Below are 24,766 nucleotides of genomic sequence, written 5' to 3' on the forward strand. Positions count from 1 at the left end.
CTCTGTAATTGCAAACAAAAGTTTCTGTACTAAATATTAAGTTCTGCTTTTCTGATGTATCAAATACTTATGTCATGCAATAAAATGCTAATTAATTACTTAAAAATCATACAATGTGATTTTCAGGATTTTTGTTTTAGATTCCGTCTCTCACAGTTGAAGTGTACCTATGATAAAAATTACAGACCTCTACATGCTTTGTAAGTAGGAAAACCTGCAAAATCGGCAGTGTATCAAATACTTGTTCTCCCCACTGTAGATCTTGGGCCTATTTAGGCCATATAAAATGTAGTTCAAGTTTAAATCACGTCACAATTCACACAGTTTTACTCATGACACACAACAACAATACTACCCATTGTCTTGTGGCTTGCTATTAGCCTGGAGACACTGAGGGGTCAAGAGCAGGTCTGGGAGCAGATTTATGGCATGTAATTACTCAGGAAATATCACAGTGTCAAGTAACACTTGACACTGTGTTACTCTCAGATAAATCTATTGCCTCTCCCTACTGTCCAATCTATTTAGGTAATATAGAACTGTAATAGGATGCTTGAAACAACAACAAAAATATGGACATGAGGGGAGGGTGACTTTTTTAGTGGAACTGGGTCATCAATTTACAGCTTAACAAAACAATTTAATTGGATGCTGTCTGTATGTGTGTGCACCTCTGTGTGTCTGTATGCACTTCTGTGTGCCTACAATAGGGATGTGTTGTGGTCACTGTATGTGTGCTGTCTGTGTCTGTCTGGTGTACAGTGTGTGTCGGTTACCCCAATACATGTTGCTGGTTAGGGGTAGAGAGTGGATCACCAAGCCTGTACCCGCTCTCCTCATCCCTTCTTCCCCCATCTAGGCCCTCCACCCCACCCCACCCCAACATTAATATACTGTACATTTTAACATACCAAAATGTAAGGCCTGCTTGTCCGTTTCACTTGGGAATAGCCGGGGCATGGGGTTTTAAGTATAGAAGCATGGGAAAGGAAGCAGCCTGAGTGGTTTAGAGCTGGGAGATTGCATAAGCACAACTCCCAGTCCCACGGACTGATAAGACCCTGAATCCCTAAAGGGGTTCTCGTTCGCTGCAGCCGTGAAACAAGGTTTCCTTGGTTAGTTGGTTTTCAGCAGCGACTCTACTTCACAGGAGAACGACTGGGCTCCAGATTTTGCGTGTGACCTTCCAGGGACAGAAGATGAATTAATCTACAGATATAAGTAAAGGTATTATCTTACCTCATTTGCACACACTGTAAATAGACTTTTTCTACTGTATTATTGACTGTATGTTTGTTTATTCCATGTGTAACTCTGTGTTGTTGTATGTGTCAAACTGCTTTGCTTTATCTTGGCCAGGTCGCAGTTGTAAATGACAACTTGTTCTCAACTAGCCTACCTGGTTAAATTAAGGTGAAATAAATAAATAAAAAGTGTATCCAGTGGTGTAAAGTACTTAAGTAAAAATATTTGAAAGTACTAATTAAGTATTTTGTTGTTGTAGTTGTGTATATGTACTTTAGTTTACTACACTACATTCCTAAAGAAAATATTTACCTTTTACTACCATACATTTTCTCTGACAACCAAAAGTACTCGTTACATTTCGAATGCTCAGGCAGGACAGCAATATTGTCAAATTTACGCACCTATTAATACAACACATTGTCATCCCTACTGCCTCTGATCTGGCGTATTCACTAAACACAAATAGTGTGTTTATAAATGAGTGCTGGCGTGTGCCCCTGTCTGTTCATACATTTAAAAAACTAGAAAATCGTGCCATCTGGTTTGCTTAATATAAAGAATATGATATATTACTTTTTACTTTTACTTAAGTAAATCGGTTGGGTGCAGTCAATTGCTGTACTTTTTCACTAATTGTTTGGTGTTTGTGTATCTACTCACAACTCCCAGTATAACTTTTAGCTTTAAATGACAAATCCATCCTGGTTGTACCACTGTATCAGTTTTGACAGTATACGTAGACACAAACTGTATATTAGAACATTTAGATAGTACATTTGTCTGCATTCCTCTCCACATCTGTTTTCAGTGACTCCCATGTCCCAAGAGATATATTCATTCATTTAAAAAATATTCAGTAAACAGCTGGCCATTCACTTTTTACCAGCTATTTGGAGATAAAAATACAAATGTTTAGTGTCAAACAATACAAAGCACCTTGATATTTCAATCATATCAGAACATAAGAAAATGTTCTCTCTCCCTCTTCAGTCATCTATTTTTATAGAAATAAATGACACGACAAGCCATTATCCATTTGAGTCACTCTTATCTGCACCGAAAGTATGCTAGCCATTTTTTGTTGATTATTGAGGGCGAAGTGAGGTGTTAATCTGGCAAGGCAGGGCATGGATGAATAAGTAATTTTTCAAACTGCCACAAATTGAGGGAAAATTATGTGTAAAAAGCAGCTGCTGACATGCATTTGCCAGACTGTAATGTAGTTCTCTGTAGCCTGGTTCTGGCATAAACCGGTTTTCAACCCTATTGCTAGTGTACCATGTGGTCTTAATGATGCCAGCCTGAGGCCTGAGACCTTTACTTTACATTTGCCTTGTAATCTAGAAGATCAAATGGTGGGAAGCAACATGTTGATGGTGACGATACTCAGTAGGACACACTATCTGCACACCTGATAGGTAGTTGCAGGTGCAAACATTACGTATTACCATTACTGAATTGTCATTGTTTGATTAACTATGGACAGTATCTATTTCTGACAGATGGAGAATCGACAGACTATTTTGACCTGCCTTATTGTGATCCACATGGCCTTAACACGTGAGCAACAATTACAATACTTCGCTTGACTTAGTCCTCCAACCTACTTTTCAATGCCCTTCTTTTGAGGACAGTTGAATTTTTATCCTGCTACAGCAATGTCTACAGCAGTCTAGTCCTCTAATTGTCATGCTACAGCAAAAACATATAAGGCCTTTAAAAGCGGGGGAGAAGGCAGTACAGTGCCTTGCAAAAGTATTCATCCACTTTGGCGTTTTTCCATTTTTTGTTGCATTACAATCTGTAATTTTAAATGGGTTTTTATTTGGATTTCATGTAATGGACATACACAAAATAGTCCAAATTGGTGACGTGAAATGAAAAAAATAATATGTGTATATGTATTCACCCACTTTGCTATGAAACCCCTAAATAAGATCTGGTGCAACCAATTACCTTCAGAAGTCACATAATTAGTTAAATAAAGTCCACCAGTGTGCAATCTAAGTGTCACATGATCTCAGTATATATACACCTGTTCTGAAAGGCCCCAGAGTCTGCAACACCACTAATCAAGGGGCTCCACCAAGCAAGTGGCACCATGAAGACCAAGGAGCTCTCCAAACAGGTCAGGGACAAAGTTGTGGAAAGGTACAGATCAGGGTTAGGTTATAAAAAAAAATATCAGAAACTTTGAACATCCCACGGAGCACCATTAAATCCATATTAAAAAATTGAAAGAATATGGCACCACAACAAACCTGCCAAGAGAGGGCCGCCCACCAAAACTCACGGACCAGGCAAGGAGGGCATTAATCAGAGAGGCAACAAAGAGACCAAAGATAACGCTGAAAGAGCTGCAAAGTTCCACAGCGGAGATTGGAGTATTTGTCCATAGGACCACTTTAAGGTGTACACTCCACAGAGCTGGGCTTTACGGAAGAGTGGCCAGAAAAAAACATTGCTTAAAGAAAAAAATAAGCAAACAATTTTGGTGTTCGCCAAAAGTCATGTGGGAGACTCCACAAACATATGGAAGAAGGTACTCTGGTCAGATGAGACTAAAATTGAGCTTTTTGGCCATAAAGGAAAAAGCTATGTTTGGTGCAAACACAACACCTCTCATCACCTCGAAAACACCATCCCCACAGAGAAGCATGGTGGTGGCAGTATCATCCTGTGGGGATGTTTTTCATCGGCAGGGACTGGGAAACTGGTCAGAATTGAAGGAATGGTGGATAGCGCTAAATACAGGGAAATTCTTGAAGGAAACCTGTTTCAGTCTTCCAGAGATTTGAGACTGGGACAGAAGTTCACCTTCCAGCAGGACAATGACCCTAAGCATACTGCTAAAGCAACACTCAAGTGGTTTAAGGGGAAACATTTAAATGTCTTGGAATGGCCTAGTCAAAGCCCAGACCTCAATCCAATTGAGAATCGGTGGTATGACTTAAATATTGCTGTACACCAGCGGAACCCATCCAACTTGAAGGAGCTGGAGCAGTTTTGCCTTGAAGAATGGCCAAAAATCCCAGTGGGTAGATGTGCCAAGCTTACGGAGACATACCCCAAGATACTTGCAGCTGTAATTGCTGCAAAAGGTGGCTCTACAAAGTATTGACTTTGGAGGGTGAATAGTTATGCACGCTCAAGTTTTCAGTTTTTTTGTCCTATTTCTTGTTTGTTTCACAATTTAAAAAAATTTGCATCTTCAAAGTGGTGGGTATGTTGTGTAAATCAAATGATACAAATCCCCCCAAAAATCTATTTTAATTCCTGGTTGTAAGGCAACAAAATAGGGAAAATGCCAAGAGGGGTGAATACTTTCGCAAGCCACTGTATATCTCTGAACTGTCCTATTCCAAATAGAAGAGCTTTGTGGTCCAACAGTTGTTTCGCTGTCAGTTTTTATACCACCTAAAAATAATGGAAAACACATTGTAACTACTGCGTACTGATTCAGTAGTACTAAAAGAGACATGCGAGACTGGAATATTTCACCGCCTCTTCCCTCGCTCCGTAATGGTCTGGGATTTATATGAAACATAATGTTTTGTTGACACAGCGTTAACAGACATGAAATCACCAACCCACTGCCTATAATCTTCAGTTCTATCGAATGGTTGATGTTTTTTTTTCTCTTATTTTGTAATAGATTGGGAGTTGGGATAAACGGGTCTGCTGTCACGATGTGTTTACTTTTCACCAACTCTTGTTTTTTTCTAGGGCTTAGCGAGGGAGGCTACGTTGCACAGTGCAACAGGCTGACGTTCGACCACTACGTGCATGGTTCCTGCCTCCCAAACTTCAACCAGAGCATGGAAGCTAGCAACTATCAGCACAGATGTCCATGGCCCACCTTTAAAGGGTGCGTGTGTGTACCCCTACAACAGAGGGGTTTGGTGTACAGCCTGACCTGTCTCTAGCCTTCCTGCCTATTGTATTTTGTATTGGGGGGGGAGCCCCTGAGCTCACATCCCCTGGCTGATGAGTGAGAACAGAGGAAAGGGCTAAGTATAGCCGCGCATGACCATTTTTAATGGCTATATCGGTAAAGATATACAACCTTTAGTCATGGGAAAGTCAGACTTTTCCTGTCTCCAGGGTGTTTTTTGTGTTACATTTTTGGGGGTGGTAGCCTAGTGTACATGTCTAGCCACACTGCTCCACTCGTATTTCTCCGACATCACATGTTTGTTCAGAGCGAAGATGTAGTGCTAGCCCATTAATTACACTGTAATAATTCATATATTACTGTTGACATCGCCTGCAGGGCCCAAGCCCTGGAGAACTAAATGGTGTGTTAGGGTGGTGTCTCTTTAACACGGGGAACAGAACAACCGGTTACACCCTGAAATTTGAGCGATTGGCTCACAGTAGTCCAGGCTGTTTAGTACATGCAACTTTTATTAGTCTGTTTTGACAGTGGCTCCGGCCCATTTCTCTCCCCTTTCTTCCTGAAGTGTGAGGGTTCACTCCCCACTAAAAGGAATGGAGTGAGTGAATGCCCACTTCAGGAGAGAAATAGGGAAATGGAACATTACGTTTTTCCCCCTTTTCACCATCAGCTTCTACATCATTTTGAAGCACTGTGTGGAACAAGTGGCCACCAGTACCAGGTGTGTGGAGCCTTCACTGAAGGATGACATCTTCCTAGAGGTGCACCAGATGTTCTTCTCACTCTGCTCGCGTGTGGAGGACCCGGCTTTCGCTGTCCTGATGTTGCTGATTCTGCCTTGTATCATCACCATTCTGCTCCTCCCCCTGCTGTGTGTCCACATCACCACATCCACTGGGCTCTGAGAGCCAACCCTCTTGGTGGACAAATCTTACAAATGCACACACAAACAAAATACACTTTCACGTGAGACACACTAGACGTAGTGAACAGTAAGTTGGATATCTGTTTAACATTCATAAACACACATTTTTGCAAAGCCATATATTGTATGTTGAATAATGGTACTTATAGTATTGTAATACATTGTTATGTTCTTAAATAAGTCTTGGATAAAAATTTGATAGATTTATTTGAAACACATAATAAAGATTTATTTGAAACACATAAGTATTTATTTTCAGACAAAAAAATAACAATTTGTTTTACAGTAGTTTGAAAACCCCTTTACAATAATAACAGGCTGAAACGCTATTCAAGTATCCACATAACATAAGAATCTTTCAGTATTGCTAATGCTAAAGTAATTCATAATTTATCATAAAATTAACTCACATACTTTTTTTTCTCAGACAGACAAACCCCACTTCACCAGGTATCGTTTTCAGAGCAGAAAGACTTGTGTGTGTGTGTATGTGTGTCACTATATTTGTGTGTGACATGGCTTCAGGCTGATTTTAACACAGGTATAGCATGTATAAACCATACTCACCTTCTTAAGAGTGACACTAAAAACATTGTCCTTCATTGAGGGATATGTCATAAGTCCTTCATTACAAGTGAGCTGCAGAAAATCCTTTAAATGCCACAAGACCGTCAATTAAAGTCAAATTCACCTACCTAACAATAAGCCCATTATCTACCTCCCCAGAGTCTGATGAACTAGTGGATACCATTTTTATGTCTCTGCATACAGTATGCAGGAAGGTAGTTTTGCAAGTCAAAGCTAACTAGCATTAGCACAATGACTGGTGCTAATGCTAACTGTTCCAGTATACTTCCAGTCATTGTGTTAATGCTAGTTAGCATTAAGGTAACTAGCTCGTAGCTTCATTGCCAGAATCTTGAACTATCCCTTTAAAGGGGACCTTCACCTTTATAACTCTATATTCATTACATAGGGCAAACTTGTAGGACAAGTTGGGAATTACCCATTAATTCAAATGAAAAAAAACTGGACATACAGTAGGATGTTGCCACAGGGTTAGCAGTGCTATCTTATTACTTATGAAGGTAGATACATAACAAAGATATACAGGTAATCTAATTGCATACATTTCTGATTGTCTACAGTACTTCTTAATGCCTTCACAAATGTCCTAGTCATCCAATCAAATGAAGAAAAAAAAGGTCCCAGAGACATCAAGTGAGAGAAGGGTAAGTAACAGGGGCTAAAAAATAACAACGCTATATTCGTAGATTTTGAGTGGGTGGTCTGGTCTGTGCTAGCATGGAGGTATCAGGCGACAAAACATTGTGGATTCCCAACATCTAACATGCCAGGCCTTTTTCACGGGCCTAGAACAATTTTCTTTTCATGTCCCTGCTCCAAAACTTGAGGAATCCAGACAGAGCAGAAGAAAGTGGCAACACTATACCTTTTTATTATCTTGAATAATAACCACTCTTCCAAATCTTTATTTTTTCCCAGTGACTGAGTGATTGTTTTACTGAGTGTAGGCCTATCCACCACAGGGCCACGGGGATCTCTGGTAGCCCTCAACACACCAGCAAACCCGTGTTCTCAAACAACAAAGACCTTTTGACTTCACATTGAGTGAGGGGGAAGCTTTCTCCCCTTGCCCTCTTCCCATTTTCATGTCTGCCGCCATGGTAACTGTGATACCCTTTGCCTTTGACATGCCAAACGCACTGCCAGTAGCTGTCTATTACTCCAAGCCCAGAGTAAAGCACGACCACTTTGGTCTGAGATTCTATTGACTTAAGTCCTTCCTTCAGAAGCCAAGTTGACGCTAGCATACCTCCAGTTTAACAGAGCAGCGGAAGAGACAGTGCAGACAAAGTAGAGACTATCAAAACAACATCCCTGGAAACTTACTATATAGGCCTATACATTCAATAAGTCTCACACGGTAGGGCTAAGTAAGTTGTCCATACACAACATTGCAATCCCAGTATCTACACTCTTAGGGAAAAAAAGGTGCTAAGTAGTAGTACCATGTAGGGTTCTTCGGATTGTCCCCATAGGGGAACGCTTTGCAGAGGGTTCTACCTTGAATCTTTTATATAGTGTTCGTTATAGAACCCCCTGTATATGGTTCTACCTAGAGCATGCTGGGAAATACTGTATGATATATGGTTCTATGAAGAACCCTTCTTGCCTTTCAAAGAATCCTTATTGCCATCTAAAGAATTATTAAAGAACTCTTTCCTCCAGAAACGGTTATTAGAATGTTATTAAACATTCTAGGTAGAACCCTTTCCCTTGCAAAGAACCCTTGTCTTCCAAAAAGGGATCTTCAGATCAAAACGGTTCTTGGTAGAACCCTATCCCTCCGCAAATAACCTTTTTGGAACCCTTTTTTCTAAGAGTGTAGTGTTTGTACAACAAGAGTCAATAAGACATGTGATGTTACACTTCTCTATTAAAAAAGAAAAACAGCAGTATCATACTATACAATACATAATTTCGTCAAATTCAGCAGATGCTTCAATATTTGAAACATGGTCTCCACTTCACGTGTATCAATTTAAACCTATGGTTCTGCAGCACTGTTCATGATAACATAGTCCATTTTAAACAGACAGACAAACATTCTGTGTGGGGTATAAACTTGAACCTTGGGGAAAAGAGTTCATTCCAATCACTGTACATGTTAAACACATGCCAAGTTGTATATAATCACTTCTGAACCACCTGTGTGTATAATTTTAAATATTTCCTTGAATGATTTGTGTACACAACAGGGACACAAAACCAATGATGAATGATCTATTTGCTTTCCAAAGGTTAGTTTTACCTGATGCTATAGTACCCTTCACATCCAACAGTTGCTTACAGAACATGGAAGTACACAATGACAGTGGTGCTATACATTGATTTTGATACCTGTGGCATAATTCCAGTGACTTTGACAAAGGTTTTGAATAATGTTAATAATTGCAAATTCCTCCAACTAACATGCATTTAGAATGCATCCCATATGTCAATATCGCTTCATATCATTTTGGCAACTAACAACAAACTAAAGTAAAAAGGTAGGCTAACATTTAATTTGGTAAGGTCACAAAAATACTAAAGAAAAATTTAAACATGTTCAAGGTCAGCAGATCTCAATGTGTTTACTTGTATGCATCCACAATCATTGGATTGGCCTGTTGAGCAGAATATACCTTATAAAGTAACATCTCTCCAAAACACATGTAATCCTTTGTTTCAGGGAGAACTGCATTGAGAGGGGACCAACGAATGTATCTTCTCCTGTTATTGGACCAGGGAACTGGTGTGTCAGTGCAGGTGAATCACAAAGGTCAAAGGTGAACGTATCCTGTGAGGAGCACACAACTAAAGGGAGTGCACACAGTGAAAATAAATAAAAAGGGAATGCCGAACTTCCTGTTTGGTTAACGTCGTCATTGAATTCCAATGATAATGGCTACAGTACGAAGAAGGGTAAAAAGGCAGTTATGCTGAGGAGGCAGTGGAGTATTGGCTCCCAGTGAAACCAGTGTGGCTGTCATACAACCAGTGTTCATTCCACCTTTGCCCCAAATAAATGGGACTCCAACACTGGGAGGGAAAACCAACCTACTGGAGTACTTGGGGTTGTTGTCATTGCACTTACGCCCGGAACCTGTAGAGAGCTTGACCGTTAAAAGTAAGAGGAAGAACCCATGTCCAGGGTTTGAGTGGGGACGAGTGTTTTTTAATTATTGGTCTGTGTTTAAAAGGTGCAATGTCCATGTCACACACTTGAGGATCCCTGACACGCACAGCAACAGTAGGGCAGTAGAGCTACTGACCTCTGAGAGTAAAAACTATGTTGCAGCAGGAAAAACAGAAACAAATTATAATAGTGGGGTTATTCCTTTACATTATTTTTAGATCAAAGTACAGCAGAATTTGAATATAATATATGTATATACAGTATATATACATAAGGTTTCTCTGTTGGACGAAAATCCTACCATCATCTGAGCGTTTTCAAGACACAGCTCCCAGACGTAACAAGAAGCATGCTCGTGATTGGAAGATGGAGAGAGCCTTGGAAGATGGAGAGAGCCTATTGGGCCTACCCGTGTGACGTGTCTACACAAGCATGTGAATCTCATTATACTCGTCCCGACCATCCTCGTCAAAGTTGGGGGAGTCCTCATTGTCCCCGTCGAGCTGTAAGAGTGAGAGATGTTGGGATGTCATCAAAATCTTCATTCATAGTGTCTTGATGCTTTGGCCAATATAGTGAAACAATAATTGAATAATAGCCATTTAGCAGACATTTTAATCCAAAGCGATTTACAGTCATGCGTGCATACATTTTACATGTGGCTGGTCCCAGGAATCTAACCCACAATTCTGTCATTGTCTCTCACACACACACACACTATTATCCTCTGTGGTTTGATCAAGTCCGTTCTCCAGGACCCCTGCATCCTCTTTTCATTAAGATCATGTGGTTTAGAGACTTGACTTCGAGGAGAAAAACATTTTAAAATTGTATTGTTAACTGAATTAAAGTACTGTGTAGCATGCACATTTCACAAATAAACAAAAATCCCCTTGCGAATACAGGACATCCGTGTTATTATTTGTAACGTGTGACCCAATGTTGCCTGGACCATATGATTGTGCCTGAATTCAGAGAATTCCAGGAATGTCCACCTACCGCCTGAAGTTCACGCTCCTCAAAGATCCGGGAGAGGATGAGGCGGCGGAGCGGCACGGTCATGATGAGGATAAAGGGGAAGGCGAGTGAGGCCACGGTCGACTTGACCACCCACAGTAGCACGATGCAGGCCAGCTGGATGATGGTGAACATGTTCATACGCCACGTCTTCACCTGTGGCCCACGCACACACACACACACACACACACACACACACACACACACACACACACACACACACACACACACACACACACACACACACACACACACACACACACACACACAAATGTAAATGGGGTTATACTGCTTATGCTTATGAGAAGTCTTACAATGCATCATGCCTGCAGACTTTAAGTACAGCGTTACACATAATTGAAATAAATTGAATTCATATTTTATATTCATTTGTTTAGGAATAATGTTCTGGGCAGGACAATTAACACATACTGTTCATAGAGATGAGACAGACAGACACTGAGTGTACAAAACATTAGGAACACATTTGTCGGGGCATGGACTCTACAAGGTGTCGAAAGCATTCCACAGGGATGCTGGCCCATGTTGACTCCAATGCTTCTCAAAATTGTGTCAATTTGTCTGGATGTCCTTTGTGTGGTGGACCATTCTTCATACACACAGGAAACTGTTGAGTGTGAAAAACCCAGCAGAGTTGCAGTTCTTGACACACTCAAACCAGGGCGCGTGGCACCTACTACCATACTCCGTTCAAAGGGAAAAATATTTTGTCTTGCCCATTCAACCTCTGAATGGCACACATACACAATCCATGTCTCAATTGCCTCAAGGCTTAAAAATCCTTCTTTAACCTTTCTCCTCCCCTTCATCTACACTGATTGAAGTGGATTTAACAAGTGACATCAAGAAAGGATCATAGCTTTCACCTGGATTTACCTGATCAGTCTATGTCATGAAAAGAGCAGGTGTTCTTAATGTTTTTTGTACACTCAATGTAAATACATGTTATATAACTGTCTTTGACTCTAACATAATTCAACCCCATCCTGTCACCGAGTTAAGATTTGCTACCCTACCTATGGAAATTATTATACAGCGGGGCAGCATGTAGCCTAGTGGTTAGTGTTGGGCTAGTAACCAAAAGGTTGCTGGATCAAATCCCTGAGCTGACAAGGTAAACATCTGTCATTCTGCCCCTGAACAAGGCAGTTAACCCACTGTTCCCTGATAGGCTGTCATTGTAAGTAAGAATTTGTTCTTAACTGGCTTGCCTAGTTTAATAAAGGTAAAAAAATATATAGAATTAGATGGATTGAGCTCCATCTAGTGGGTGGATCCCCTTCTGTCTTTCACTAACATTGACAGCCTGCACCTGACTAGACACGGATCAAAAACATACCTATTGCAATATTGACATTAGATCAATGTCTATGGTCAACTTCATCCTTTTATCATTTGATTGCAAAGTAAGTCGACACACACAATCCCACTCAAGTCCGACATCATGCACAAATAAACTCACAAACAAACATGCAAAACCAGGATACCAAAATAGTTTGGGCACAAATCTATAACAAAAACAGAGGTCGAGTAGACTCTCCATCATATTCTGCTATTGGGCTCACCTTGGTCACGTATATGTGGTCGGGGTGGTGCTTGGCGGGCGTGAACATGAGTGTGATGCGCTCATAGAGCTGGATGCCGGTGATCGACGTGACGCCCATGTAGAGGAAGATCCCGAACAGCACGGCCAGTGGGATGTTACGGAGCACGTCCGTCATCACGATAGACATGCCTTAGGAAAACACAAGTCAAAGGTGAAAGGTCAAATATGTGAGATCCAGGTCGCATGGGGATCTGTAGGTTGGTTGAATTCAGATCGACTGAGCCAGTTCAGCTGTAATCTCGGTTAACCCGGAACTCAAATCTGGTTATATTTAAGTAGCCTGTCCACGAGTGATTAGTTCTGGTGTAACACCAAACAAGAACGTAAATACAAGGTCTGTTACAGTACCTTGCAAAAGCATTCATTCCCCTTGGCGTTGTTCCTATTTTGTTGCTTAACAACCTGTAATTTAAATAGATTTTTTTATTTGGATTTCATGCAATGGACATACACAAAATAGTCCAAATTGGTGAAGTGAAATGAAAAAAACGACTTGTTTCAAAAAATGATATATATAAAAAAAAAAAAAGTGGTGCGTGCATATATATTCAACCCCTTTGTTATGAAGCCCCTAAATATGATGGTGCATATGATAATATGATGGTGCAACCAATTACCTTCAGAAGTCACATAATTGGTAAACCTTTGTGCAATCTAAGTGTCACATGATCTGTCACATGATCTCAGTATATATACACCTGTTCTGAAAGGCCAAAGGGTCTGCAACACCACTAAGCAAGGGGCAGCATCAAGCAGCGGCACCATGAAGACCAAGGAGCTCTCCAAACAGGTCAGGGACAAAGTTGTGGAGAAGTACAGATCAGGGTTGGGTTATAAAAAAATATCTGAAAGAGACTTGCAGCTGTAATTGCTGCAAAAGGTGGTTCTACAAAGTATTGACTTCGGGGGGGGGGGTGAATAGTTATGCACGCTCAAGTTTTCAGTTTTTTTGTGTTATAACTTGTTTGTTTCACAATAAATCAAATGAAGCAAACCCCCCAAAAATCTAATTTAATTCCAGGTTGTAAGGCAACAAAATAGGAAAAATGCCAAGGGGGGTGAATACTTTCGCAAGCCACTGCAGGTTTAACCACAGAGAAAGCTATATACACAGATAAACTACACCACTGGTATTAGAATATAGTATCGACCATGGACTGTTTATTTTCATATTTCTTTGCTGTCCATGTTACATTTCTGAGTGCAACAGTGCAGTACACCTTACAAGATACTCTGGGATACACTAGTGACCATATCCCCAATGCATCCCGCAAAGGCGGAGGTGTTGCTAACATTTACGACAACAAATGTCAATAAAAAAATGTAAAAAATGACTGCGTCTTCATCTTTTGAGATTCTAGTCATAAAATCTATGCAGTCTACAAAACCACTTTTTATAGCTACTGTTTACAGGATTACTGGCCCATATACAGCGTTCCTCACTGAGTTCCCTGAATTCCTATCGGACCTTGTTGTCATTGCAATTAATATTCACATTTTTGGTGACTTCAATATTCACATGGAAAAGTCCACAAACCCACTACAAAATGCTTTTGGAGCCTTTCTCGACTCAGTGGGTTTTGTCCAACATGTCTCCGGACCTACGCATTGCAACAGTCATACTCTGGATCTACTTTTGTCCCTTGGAATAAATATTGTGTCTCTAAACGTTTTTCCTCATAATCCTGGACTTTCGGACCAATATCTTATTATGTTTGCAATCGCAACAAATAATCTGATCAGACCCCAACCAAGGATTATCAGAAGCTGTGCTATAAATTCTCGGACAACCAAAAGATTCCTAGATGCCCTTCCAGACTCCCTCCACCTACCCAAAGACGTAGAGTAAAAAAATCTGTTAACTTCTTTGGGACTGGGGGGCAGTATTGAGTAGCTTGGATGAATAAGGTGCCCAGAGTAAACTGCCTGCTACTCAGGCCCAGTTGCTAATATATGCATATAATTAGTAGATTTGGATAGAAAACACTCTGAAGTTTCTAAAACTGTTTGAATGATGTCTGTGAGTGTAACAGAACTCATATGGCAGGCAAAAACCTGAGAAAAAATCCAACCAGGAAGTGGGAAATCTGAGGTTTGTAGTTTTTCAACTCTTTGCCTATTGAATATACAGTGTCTATGGGGTCATATTGCACTTCCTAAGGCTTCCACTAGATGTCAACAGTATTTAGAACCTTGTTTGATGCTTCTACTGTGAAGGAGGGGGGATTGAGGGCTCTTTGAGTCAGGGGTCTGGCAGAGTGCCATGAGCTGGTCACGTGCGCTCACGTGAGAGCGACCTGTGTTCCATTGCATTTCTACAGACAAAGGAATTCTCCGTTTGGAACATTATTGAATATTTATGATAAAAACATCCTAAAGATTGATTCTATATTTCGTTTGACATGTTTCTATGAACTGTAATATGACTTTTCGTCTGAACATTTGCCTGGACCTGCCCGCGCCTCGTGAGTTTGGATTGTGTACTAAATGCGCAAACAAAAAGGAGGTATTTGGACATAAATTATGGACTTTATCGAACAAATCAAACATTTATTGTGGAACTGCGATTCCTGGGAGTGCCTTTTTGAAATCTGACACGTTGGCTGGATTCACAACAAGTGTAGCTTTAATTTGGTGTATTGCATGTGTGATTTCATGAAAGTTACATTTTTATAGTAATTTATTTGAATTTAGCGCTCTGCATTTTCAGCGTCCCACATATCCCAGAGAGGTTAACCGCCTAACTTAAATGTAACCTTGTCTATTACCGTAGATGCAGTCACACCTTTTAAAAACCAAAAACATTTGTCACAAGAAATTAGCTCCCTGGTATAAAGAAAATACCCGAACCCTGAAGCAAGCTTCCTCGGACAGGGCCACAGTGTCTCCTGACCCCTCCTGTCTCAGCCTCCAGTTTTTATGCTGCCATAGTTTATGTGTCGGGGGCTAGGGTCAGTCTGGTGTATCTGGAGTATTTCTCCTGTCTTATCCGGTGTCCTATGTGAATTTAAGTATGCTCTCTCTAATTCTCTCTTTTTTCTCTCTCTCTCGGAGTACCTGAGCCCTAGGACCATGCCTCAGGACTACCTGGCCTGATGACTCCTTGCTGCCCCCAGTCCACCTGGTCATGCTGCTGCTCCAGTTTCAACTGTTCTGCCTGCGGCTATGGAACCCAGATATGTTCACCGGACGTGCTACCTTGTCTCAGACCTGCTGTTATCAACTCTCTAGAGACAGCAGGAGCGGTAGAGATACTCTGAATGATTGGCTAAGAAAAGCCAACTGACATTTTCTCCTGAGGTGCTAAACCTGTTGCACCCTCTACAACCACTGTGACTATTATTATTTGACCCTGCTGGTCATCTATGAACATTTGAACATCTTGGCCATGTTCTGTTATAATCTCCACCCGGCACAGCCAGAAGAGTACTGGCCACCCCTCATAGTCTGGTTCCTCTAGGTTTCTTCCTAGGTTCTGGCCTTCTAGGGAGTTTCTCCAAGCCACCAAGCTTCTACACCTGCATTGCTTGCTGTTTGGGTTTTTTGGCTGGGATTCTGGACAGGACTTTGTGACATCAGCTGATGTAAGAAGGGCTTTATAAATACATTTGATTCCAGAAAATTGGAATGGAAATGGCGCTCCACCAAACTGGAAGACTTCCGACTATCTTGGAAATACAGTACCATGCAATATCGTAGAGCCTTCACTGCTGCACGATTAGCATATTTTTCCAACCTAATTGAGAAGAATAAAAACAATCAAAAGCATTTTTTTATACTGTTGCAAAGCTAACTAAAAAGCAGCATTCCCCAAGAGAGGATGGCCTTCACTTCAGCAGTGATGAATTCATGAACTTCTTTGATGAAAAGATCATGATGATTAGAAAGCAAATTACACTCCTCTTTGAATCTGCATATTTCCCAAAAATTCAGTTGTCCAGAGTCTGCACAGAACTGCCAGGACCTAGGATCAATGGAGACTCTCAAGTTTTTTAATCTTGTATCTCTTGACACATTCACAAATATAGTCATGGCCTCTAAACCTTCCAGCTGCCTAATGGATCCTATTCCAACTAAACTACTGAAAGAGCTACTTCCTGTGCTTTGGCCCTCCTATGTTGAACATAATAAACGTCTCCCTATCCTCCGGATGTTTACCAAACTCACTAAAAGTGGCAGTAATAAAGACTCTCCTGAAAAAGCCAAACCCCCCAATCCTCTCAAAAATGTTAGAAAAAGCTACTGCCGTCCTGAAGACAAATAATGTATACGAAACGCTCCAGTCTGGTTTGAGACTGCACTCGTGAAAGTGGTAAATTACCTTTTAATGGCGTCAGACCAAGGCTCTGCATCTGTCCTTGTGCTCCTAGACCTTAGTTCCGCTTTTGACACCATCAGGCACAACATTCTTTTGGAGAGATTGGAAACCCTAATTGGTCTACACCAGGTATTCCCAAACTGGGGTAATGCCGTCGGGGGTACGCCAAATAAATAAATAAATATTTTTGTGGAGGACTTAATTCTTCCTGCTGCCGAGGATATGGTTGGGACAATGCTGAGGTAAAAGGCCAACAAAAACTATACAGACAATATCTTCATCAAAAAAACACTGTTTCATGACGCATCAGTGACATGGCAGGAGATGTTTTGAAACAATTACTGCTTTGCATATAAGCCAGTGAATGCTATGCATTACAGACGTGGTGGGCCTGGCACAGCTCCTGGTATATGTCCGTTACGTTTATGGGGGGTCAATTAAGGAAGACATCCTCTTCTGCAAACCACTGGAAACCAGGACAACAAGAGAGGATATTTTTTAAGTACTGGACAGCTTTGTGACATAAAATGGACTTTGGTGGTCAATATGTGTTGGTACTGATGGCACAAAAGCCATGACAGGGAGAAATAGTGGAGTGGTAATGCGCGTGCAAGCAGTTGCTCCCGATGTGACTTGGGTACACTGCAGCATCCACCGAGAGGCTCTTGCTGCCAAGGGAATGCTTGACAGCTTGAAATACGTTTTGGACACTACAGTGAAAATCGTTCACTTTGCTAAAGCAAGGCCTGTGAACTCTCGTGTATTTTCTGCACTACGCAATGATATGGGCAGCGACCATGTAACGCTTTTCCAACATACTGTGCTGGTTATCACGAGGCAAAGTATTGACACTGTTTTTATTTATTTATTAAGAGACGAGCTTAAAGTTTTCTAATAATTTTCACTTGTCTGACCGCTTGCATGATGACGTGTTTCTCACACAACTGGCCTATCTGGGTGATGTTTTTTCTCACCTGAATGATCTGAATCTAGGATTACAGGGACTCTCTGCAACTATATTCAATGTGCGGAACAAAATTGAGGCTATGATTAAGAAGTTGGAGCTCTTCTCTGTCTGCATTAACAAGGACCACACACAGGTCTTTCCATCGTTGTATGTTTTTTTGTGTGCAAATGAACCCAAGCTTACGGCCAATGTCAAATGTGATATAGCGAAGCACCTGAGTGAGTTGTGTTCACAATTACGCAGGTACTTTCCCAACTCGGATGACACAAACAACTGGATTCGTTATCCCTTTCATGTCCTGCCTCCAGTCCACTTACCAATATCTGAACAAGAGAGCCTCATCGAAATTGCAACAAGCTGTTCTGTAAAAAATTGAATTGAATCAGAAGCCACTGCCAGGTTTCTGGATTGGACTGCGCTCAGAGTATCCTGCCTCGGCAAATCGTGCTTAAGACACTGATGCCCTTCGCAACCACATACCTATGTGAGAGTGGATTCTCGGCCCTCACTAGCATGAAAACTAAATACAGGCACAGACTGTGTGTGGAAAAAGACTGAGACTCTCCAATACAACTCAACATTGCAGAGTTATGTGTCTCATTAACCTGTGGTGAGTTATTCACAATTTTTTACAAATAAGGTTTTATATGTAAGATGTCTAAGTAAAGAGCAAAATTATTGATTATTATTATATTATTATTTGTGGCATGGTCCCTAAGAGCTCTTTGTCACTTCCCGCGAGCCAGGTTGTGACAAACTCACACTCATTTTTATGTTTAATAAATGTATCGTATAGTGTGTGTGTGGCAGGCTTACAATGATGGCAAAAAACAGCTGGAGGCTTTCTCCTATAGAGCTACATGTTAATTGAATGGTCTGCCTATCCATGTGAGAGACACAGACTTGGTCTCGACCATTATGTCTTTACTGAAGACTCATCTCTTCAGTAGGTCCTATGATTGAGTTTAGTCTGACCAAGAGGTGCGAAGGTGAACGGCAATGTTCTGGAGTGACGAACCGCCCTTGCTGTCTCTGCCTGGCCGGCTCCCCTTTCTCCACTGGGATTCTCTCCCTCTGACCCTATTAGGGGCTAAGTCACTGGCTTACTAGTGGTTTTCCATGCCGTCCCTAGGAGGAGTGTGTCATGTCGTGCAACGCTTTTTTTCTCTCGCTGTACTCGACTTGAGTGGGTTGAGTCACTGACGTGATCATCCTGTCTGGTTTTGCAGCCCCTCTGGCTTGTGCGGTGGAGAAGATCTTAGTGGGCTATACTCAGCCTTGTCTCAGGGTAGTAAGTTGGTGGTCTATTGATATCCCTCTAGTGGTGTGGGACTGTGCTTTGGCTAAGTGGGTAGGGTTATATCCTACCTGTCTGGGGGTATCGTCGGACAGGGCCACAGTGTGTGCCCCCCCCGTCTTAGCCTTCAGTATCTAATAGTCTATGTGCTGGGAGGCAAGGGTCAGTCTGTCCTACCTCGTGAATTTTTCCTGTCTTATCTGGTGTCCTGTGTGAACTTAAGTATGCTCTCTCTAATTCTCGCATCTCTCTATCTGTCTCTCTGTCAGAGGACCTGAGCCCTAGGACAATGCCTCAGGACTACCTGGCCTGATGACTCATGGCTGTCCCCAGTCCACCTGGTTGTGCTGCTGATCCAGTTTTTGCTGTTTTGCCTGTGGCTATGGAACCCTAATCTGTTCACCAGACGTGCTACCTTGTGGTGCTGCTGCTCCAATTTCAACTGTTCTGCCTGCGACTATGGAATTCTGACCTGTTCACCGGACGTGCTATCTTGTCCCAGACCTGCTATTTTCGACCCTCTCTCTCTCGTTCTCTCCCTCCTCCCCCCCCCTCTCTCTCTCTCTACCGCACCTGCTGTCTCGACCTCTGAATGCTTGGCTATGAAAAGCCAACCAACATTTAGTTCTGAGGTGCTGACCTGTTGCACCCTCTACAACCACTGTGATTATTATTTGACCCTACTGGTTATTTATGAACATCTTGAAAAACCATCTGGCCTTAATGGCCATGTACTCTTATAATCTCCACCCGGCACAGCCAGAAGAGGACTAGCCACCCCTCAGTGGCTGGTTCCTCTCTAGGTTTCTTCCTAGGTTCCTGCCTTCATAGGGAGTTTTTCATAGCCACGGTGCCTCTACATTTGCATTGCTTGCTGTTTGAGGTTTGAGGCTGGGTTTCTGTATAAGCACTTTGTGACATCTGCTGATGTAAAAAGGGCTTTATAAGCACATTTTAATAGATTTTTATCAATGACACCTTCCTTCACATCACACCAGGGCCTACATCCAATCCTTTCCAGAAAAACAGCATCCTCCTCACCCACGAGCACGGCAACTACCAGGCCCGTCACCCGCTGCTCCTTCACCTCCTGGATCATAGGCTTCTCGCCAGGCGCCGTGGCCTTGCTCATGACAGTAAGGGCGTTGACATGCGTGACAGAGCGCACAGTGGTGGCTGTGAGCCAGGGCAGGCCTAACAGAGGGCACATGGCGCCCAGCGTGACAATGAGCAGCAGGTCCAGGTGGAAGCCCGATCCCTTGACCAGGCGACGCTCCTTCTTGCTGACGATTAGTCTAGGATGGAAGGATGGGGGGAGAGTAAAGAGAGGGGGGGGTAAGGAATGGGTAAGGCAGGTGTAAATCACACACACCTGTACACATACATTCACACAATCATCCACATGCATGTTTACACATACATGCATAAACACATACAGTGGGGAGAACAAGTATTTGATACACTGCCGATTTTGCAGATTTTCCTACTTAAAAAGCATGTAGAGGTCTGTAATTTTTATCATAGGTACACTTCAACTGTGAGAGACGGAATCTAAAACAAAAATCCCGAATATCACATTGTATGATTTTTAAGTAATTAATTAGCATTTTATTGCATGACATAAGTATTTGATACATCAGAAAAGCAGAACTTAATATTTGGTACAGAATCCTTTGTTTGCAATTACAGAGATCATACGTTTCCTGTAGTTCTTGACCAGGTTTGCACACACTGCAGCAGGGATTTTGGCCCACTCCTCCATACAGACCTTCTCCAGATCCATCAGGTTTCGGGGCTGTCGCTGGGCAATACGGACTTTCAGCTCCCTCCAAAGATTTTCTATTGGGTTCAGGTCTGGAGACTGGCTAGGCCACTCCAGGACCTTGAGATACTTCTTACGGAGCCACTCCTTAGTTGCCCTGGCTGTGTGTTTCGGATCGTTGTCATGCTGGAAGAACCAGCCACGACCCATCATCAATGCTCTTACTGAGGGAAGGAGGTTGTTGGCTAAGATCTCGCAATACATGGCCCCATCCATCCTCCCCTCAATACGGTGCAGTCGTCCTGTCCCCTTTGCAGAAAAGCATCCCCAAAGAATGATGTTTCCACCTCCATGCTTCACGGTTGGGATGGTGTTCTTGGGGTTGTACTCATCCTTCTTCTTCCTCCAAACACGGCGAGTGGAGTTTAGACCAAAAAGCTCTATTTTTGAATTATCAGACCACATGACCTTCTCCCATTCCTCCTCTGGATCATCCAGATGGTCATTGGCAAACTTCAGACGGGCCTGGACATGCGCCTGCTTGAGCAGGGGGACCTTGTGTGCGCTGCAGGATTTTAATCTATGACGGCGTAGTGTGTTACTAATGGTTTTCTTTGAGACTGTGGTCCCAGCTCTCTTCAGGTCATTGACCAGGTCCTGCCGTGTAGTTCTGGGCTGATCCCTCACCTTCCTCATGATCATTGATGCCCCACGAGGTGAGATCTTGCATGGAGCCCCAGACCGAGGGTGATTGACCATCATCTTGAACTTCTTCTATTTTCTTCTATTTTCTAATAATTGCGCCAACAGTTGTTGCCTTCTCACCAAGCTGCTTGCCTATTGTCCTGTAGCCCATCCCAGCCTTGTACAGGTCTACAATTTATCCCTGATGTCCTTACACAGCTCTCTGGTCTTGGCCATTGTGGAGAGGTTGGAGTCTGTTTGATTGAGTGTGTGGACAGGTGTCTTTTATACAGGTAACGAGTTCAAACAGGTGCAGTTAATACAGGTAATGAGTGGAGAACAGGAGGGCTTCTTAAAGAAAAACTAACAGGTCTGTGAGAGCCGGAATTCTTACTGGTTGGTAGGTGATCAAATACTTATGTCATGCAATAAAATGCAAATGAATTACTTAAAAATCATACAATGTGATTTTCTGGATTTTTGTTTTAGATTCCGTCTCTCACAGTTGAAGTGTACCTATGATAAAAATTACAGACCTCTACATGCTTTGTAAGTAGGAAAACCTGCAAAATCGGCAGTGTATCAAATACTTGTTCTCCCCACTGTATGTGCAAAATCACATGTATGTTCACACACACAAGTAAACACCCAGCACATGTATGCAGCTCAGGTCACCACATGTAGAAACAAGCACTATTTTCATGTTCTTATTTGTTTAGTATTGTGCCTGTGATATAAAGTCAGTAATCTTCACTCTACTCCAATGTGATTGGTAAATGCCAGAGAAGGAACAGATGTCAGTTGGTTAATCATTATGGCCTGCAGCCAATTGATAGTTGACATTGTTGAACTTGCAGTACCTCCAACTCTGTTTATAGATTCGCTCCACAACATCATCCTACCTATAACTGATTTCTCGATAGCAACCCCTACACTGATATCACCATGGTTACCCAACTAGCACGTATGAGACAACATATATCCTCATCGCCCAGACGGCATCCCTAGCCGTGTCCTCAGAGCATGCGCAGACCAGCTGGCTGGTGTGTTTACGGACGTATTCAATCTCACCCTATCCCAGTCTGCTGTCCCCACATGCTTCAAGATGGCCACCATTGGTTCTGTAACTGAACTAAATTATTATCGCCCCGTAGCACCGACTTCTGTCATCATGAAGTGCTTTGAGAGGCTGGTCAAGGATCATATCACCTCCACCTTACCTGTCACCCTAGAACCACTCCAATGTGCTTACCACCCCAATAGGTCCACAGACGTAACACTGCCATAACACTGCACACTGCCCTATCCCATATGGACAAGAGGAATACCTATGTAAGAATGCTGTTCATTGACTATAGCTCAGCATTCAACACCATAGTACCCTCCAAGCTCATCATTAAGCTAGAGGCTCTGGGTCTCAACCCCGCCCTGTGAAATTAGGTCCTGGACTTCCGGGCCGCCCCCAGGTGGTGAAGGTAGGAAACAACATCTCCACTTCGCTGATCCTCAACACTGGGGCCCCACAAGGGTGTGTGCTCAGCCCCCTCCTGTACTCCCAGTTCACTCATGACTGCGTGGCCATGCACGCCTTCAACTCAATCCTCAAGTTTGCAGATGACACACTAGTAGTAGGTTTGATTACCAACAATGACGAGACAGCCTACAAGGAGGAGGTTAGAGCACAAGGTGTGTGGTGTCAGCAAAACAACCTCTCACTCAACGTCAACAAAACAAAGGAGATGATCATGGACTTCAGGAAACTTCAGAGGGAGCACCCCCCTATCCACATCGACGGGACAGCAGTGGAGAAGGTGGAAAGTTTTAAGTTCTTCGGCGTACACATCACTGACAAACTGAAATGGTCCAACCACACAGACAGTGTGGTGAAGGCACAACAGTGCCTTTTCAACCTCAGGAGGCTGAAGAAATTTGGCTTGGCACCTAAAACCCTCACAAACCTTTACAGATGCACAATTGAGAGCATCTTGTCGGGCTGCATCACCGCCTGGTACGGCAACTGCACCGCCCACAACCGCAAGGCTCTCCAGAGGGTGGTGCGGTCTGCACAACGCATCCACCAGGGGCAAACTACCTGCACTCCAGGACACCTACAGCACCTGATGTTACAGGAAGGCCAAAAAGATCATCAAGGATAACAACCACCCGAGCCACTGCCTGTTCACCCCTTTACCATCAAGAAGGCGAGGTCAGTACAGGTGCATCAAAGCTGGGACCGAGAGACTGAAAAACAGCCATCACTAACACAGAGGCTGCTGCCTACATACAGACTTGAAATCATTGGCCACTTTAATAAATGGATCACTAGTCACTTTAATAATGTTTACATATCTTGCATTACTCATCTTATTTGTATATACTGTATTTTATACCATCTATTGCATCTTACCTATGCCACTCTGTCTTTGCTCATCCATTTATATATATTCTTCTTCCTTTACTTAGATCAGTGTGTATTAGGTAGTTGTTGTGGAACTGTTAGATTACATGTTAGTCGGAACAAGAAGCACAAGCATTTCGCTACACTCGCAATAACATCTGCTAATCATGTGTACGTGACCAATAACATTTTATTTTATTTTATCTAGACTAACAAATGTGACTGGCATAACCATGGTAATTGACCCTCTCTTCACTTCTAAAGTGACACGTGTTACCATAGCAACAGGCAGCACTTACGAGGTGATCTGTGTCTCCATGAAGATGAGGATGAAGACAAGGAGGGCGGGCACCACCGACGCCCCCATCATCCACAAGGGAAAGGGCTTCTTGTCACCGAATGGACTGATCAACCAGCCCCGCTTGTCAGGAGACGTGACCGAGAAACCAGACGGTACATTCAGCTTCTGTAAAATCACAGGCAACAGAAACAAGAAAAAAAAATGTTAACGAGTAGGAACAGGAGAGTTTGTTGTGAGTGACTTTGTTTAAATGTTCAATGTGTATCAGGGATGTAGTTATCAGGGATGTAGTGGAGCCCTTAGATATGTGACTCGTTTCAGGAAACTAGGCGTATGTCGCGCGTTACTACTTCACAGGTGAGCCATTTGAACGTAAACTTTTTGGGGGGCAGAAATGCCTTCTGGAACATGCAAACTTTCATGTGCATTAATAACGAACTTATAAGCCATTTGTAAATACGAATACAATTGTTAAATTATGAGCCTAATTGGTTTAGCCAGGGAAAAAGTCAGCAACCTTCCTGCTAGCCATGATTGGCTGAGATAATGAGTGGGAAGGACATCCTGAGCGATGTTTTCGGATTGGTCTGCCAAGTAGCACGCTTCTGTCTATAACACGAG

General features: G+C 42.5%; 2 protein-coding genes across 5 annotated transcripts in view; one reads left to right on the top strand and one right to left on the bottom strand.

Moving 5' to 3' along the window:
• The first annotated feature begins 1,024 nt into the window (after positions 1–1,024).
• Positions 1,025–6,311, top strand: LOC139539163 (receptor activity-modifying protein 1). Of its 3 annotated transcripts, none has more exons than XM_071342010.1 (4): positions 1,025–1,227; positions 2,735–2,808; positions 4,975–5,116; positions 5,817–6,311. In XM_071342010.1, the coding sequence occupies exons 2-4, from the start codon at positions 2,751–2,753 to the stop codon at positions 6,049–6,051; spliced, it is 435 nt and encodes a 144-aa protein (XP_071198111.1). In that variant the 5' UTR covers positions 1,025–1,227; positions 2,735–2,750; the 3' UTR covers positions 6,052–6,311. The 3 variants fall into 3 exon arrangements, with proteins under 3 accessions (XP_071198111.1, XP_071198109.1, XP_071198110.1); XM_071342008.1 differs by having other exon boundaries at positions 1,026–1,227; positions 2,751–2,808; XM_071342009.1 differs by having other exon boundaries at positions 1,026–1,221; positions 2,751–2,808.
• A 2,203-nt stretch (positions 6,312–8,514) lies between these two features.
• The window catches only part of slc4a3 (solute carrier family 4 member 3), a 108,777-nt gene continuing 92,525 nt past the window's right edge, over positions 8,515–24,766 (bottom strand). The window contains exons 19-24 of one of the 2 annotated variants that reach the window (XR_011667879.1): positions 24,144–24,310; positions 20,042–20,295; positions 12,378–12,547; positions 10,774–10,947; positions 10,076–10,277; positions 8,515–9,925 (exon numbers count right to left, since the gene is read on the bottom strand). Coding sequence is in view for 1 of the 2 variants with exons in the window: in XM_071342007.1 (XP_071198108.1) it covers positions 10,197–10,277; positions 10,774–10,947; positions 12,378–12,547; positions 20,042–20,295; positions 24,144–24,310 (846 nt within the window). In the remaining variant the exon portion in view is untranslated. Of the gene's footprint in view, positions 10,278–10,773; positions 10,948–12,377; positions 12,548–20,041; positions 20,296–24,143; positions 24,311–24,766 lie in introns of both variants that reach the window. The other variant, XM_071342007.1, reaches the window with a different exon arrangement.

The sequence above is a fragment of the Salvelinus alpinus genome, chromosome 14 (assembly GCF_045679555.1).
Source record: "Salvelinus alpinus chromosome 14, SLU_Salpinus.1, whole genome shotgun sequence".
NCBI lineage: Eukaryota > Metazoa > Chordata > Actinopteri > Salmoniformes > Salmonidae > Salvelinus > Salvelinus alpinus.

Bases quoted from the DNA above. Each gene is read 5' to 3' on its own strand.
- LOC139539163 (XM_071342010.1), top strand. From the start codon at position 2,751: ATGGAGAATCGACAGACTATTTTGACCTGCCTTATTGTGATCCACATG. The intron at 2,809-4,974 runs GTGAGCAACAAT...GTTTTTTTCTAG, and splicing joins GATCCACATGGCCTTAACAC to GGCTTAGCGAGGGAGGCTAC. The intron at 5,117-5,816 runs GTGCGTGTGTGT...TTTCACCATCAG, and splicing joins CCATGGCCCACCTTTAAAGG to CTTCTACATCATTTTGAAGC.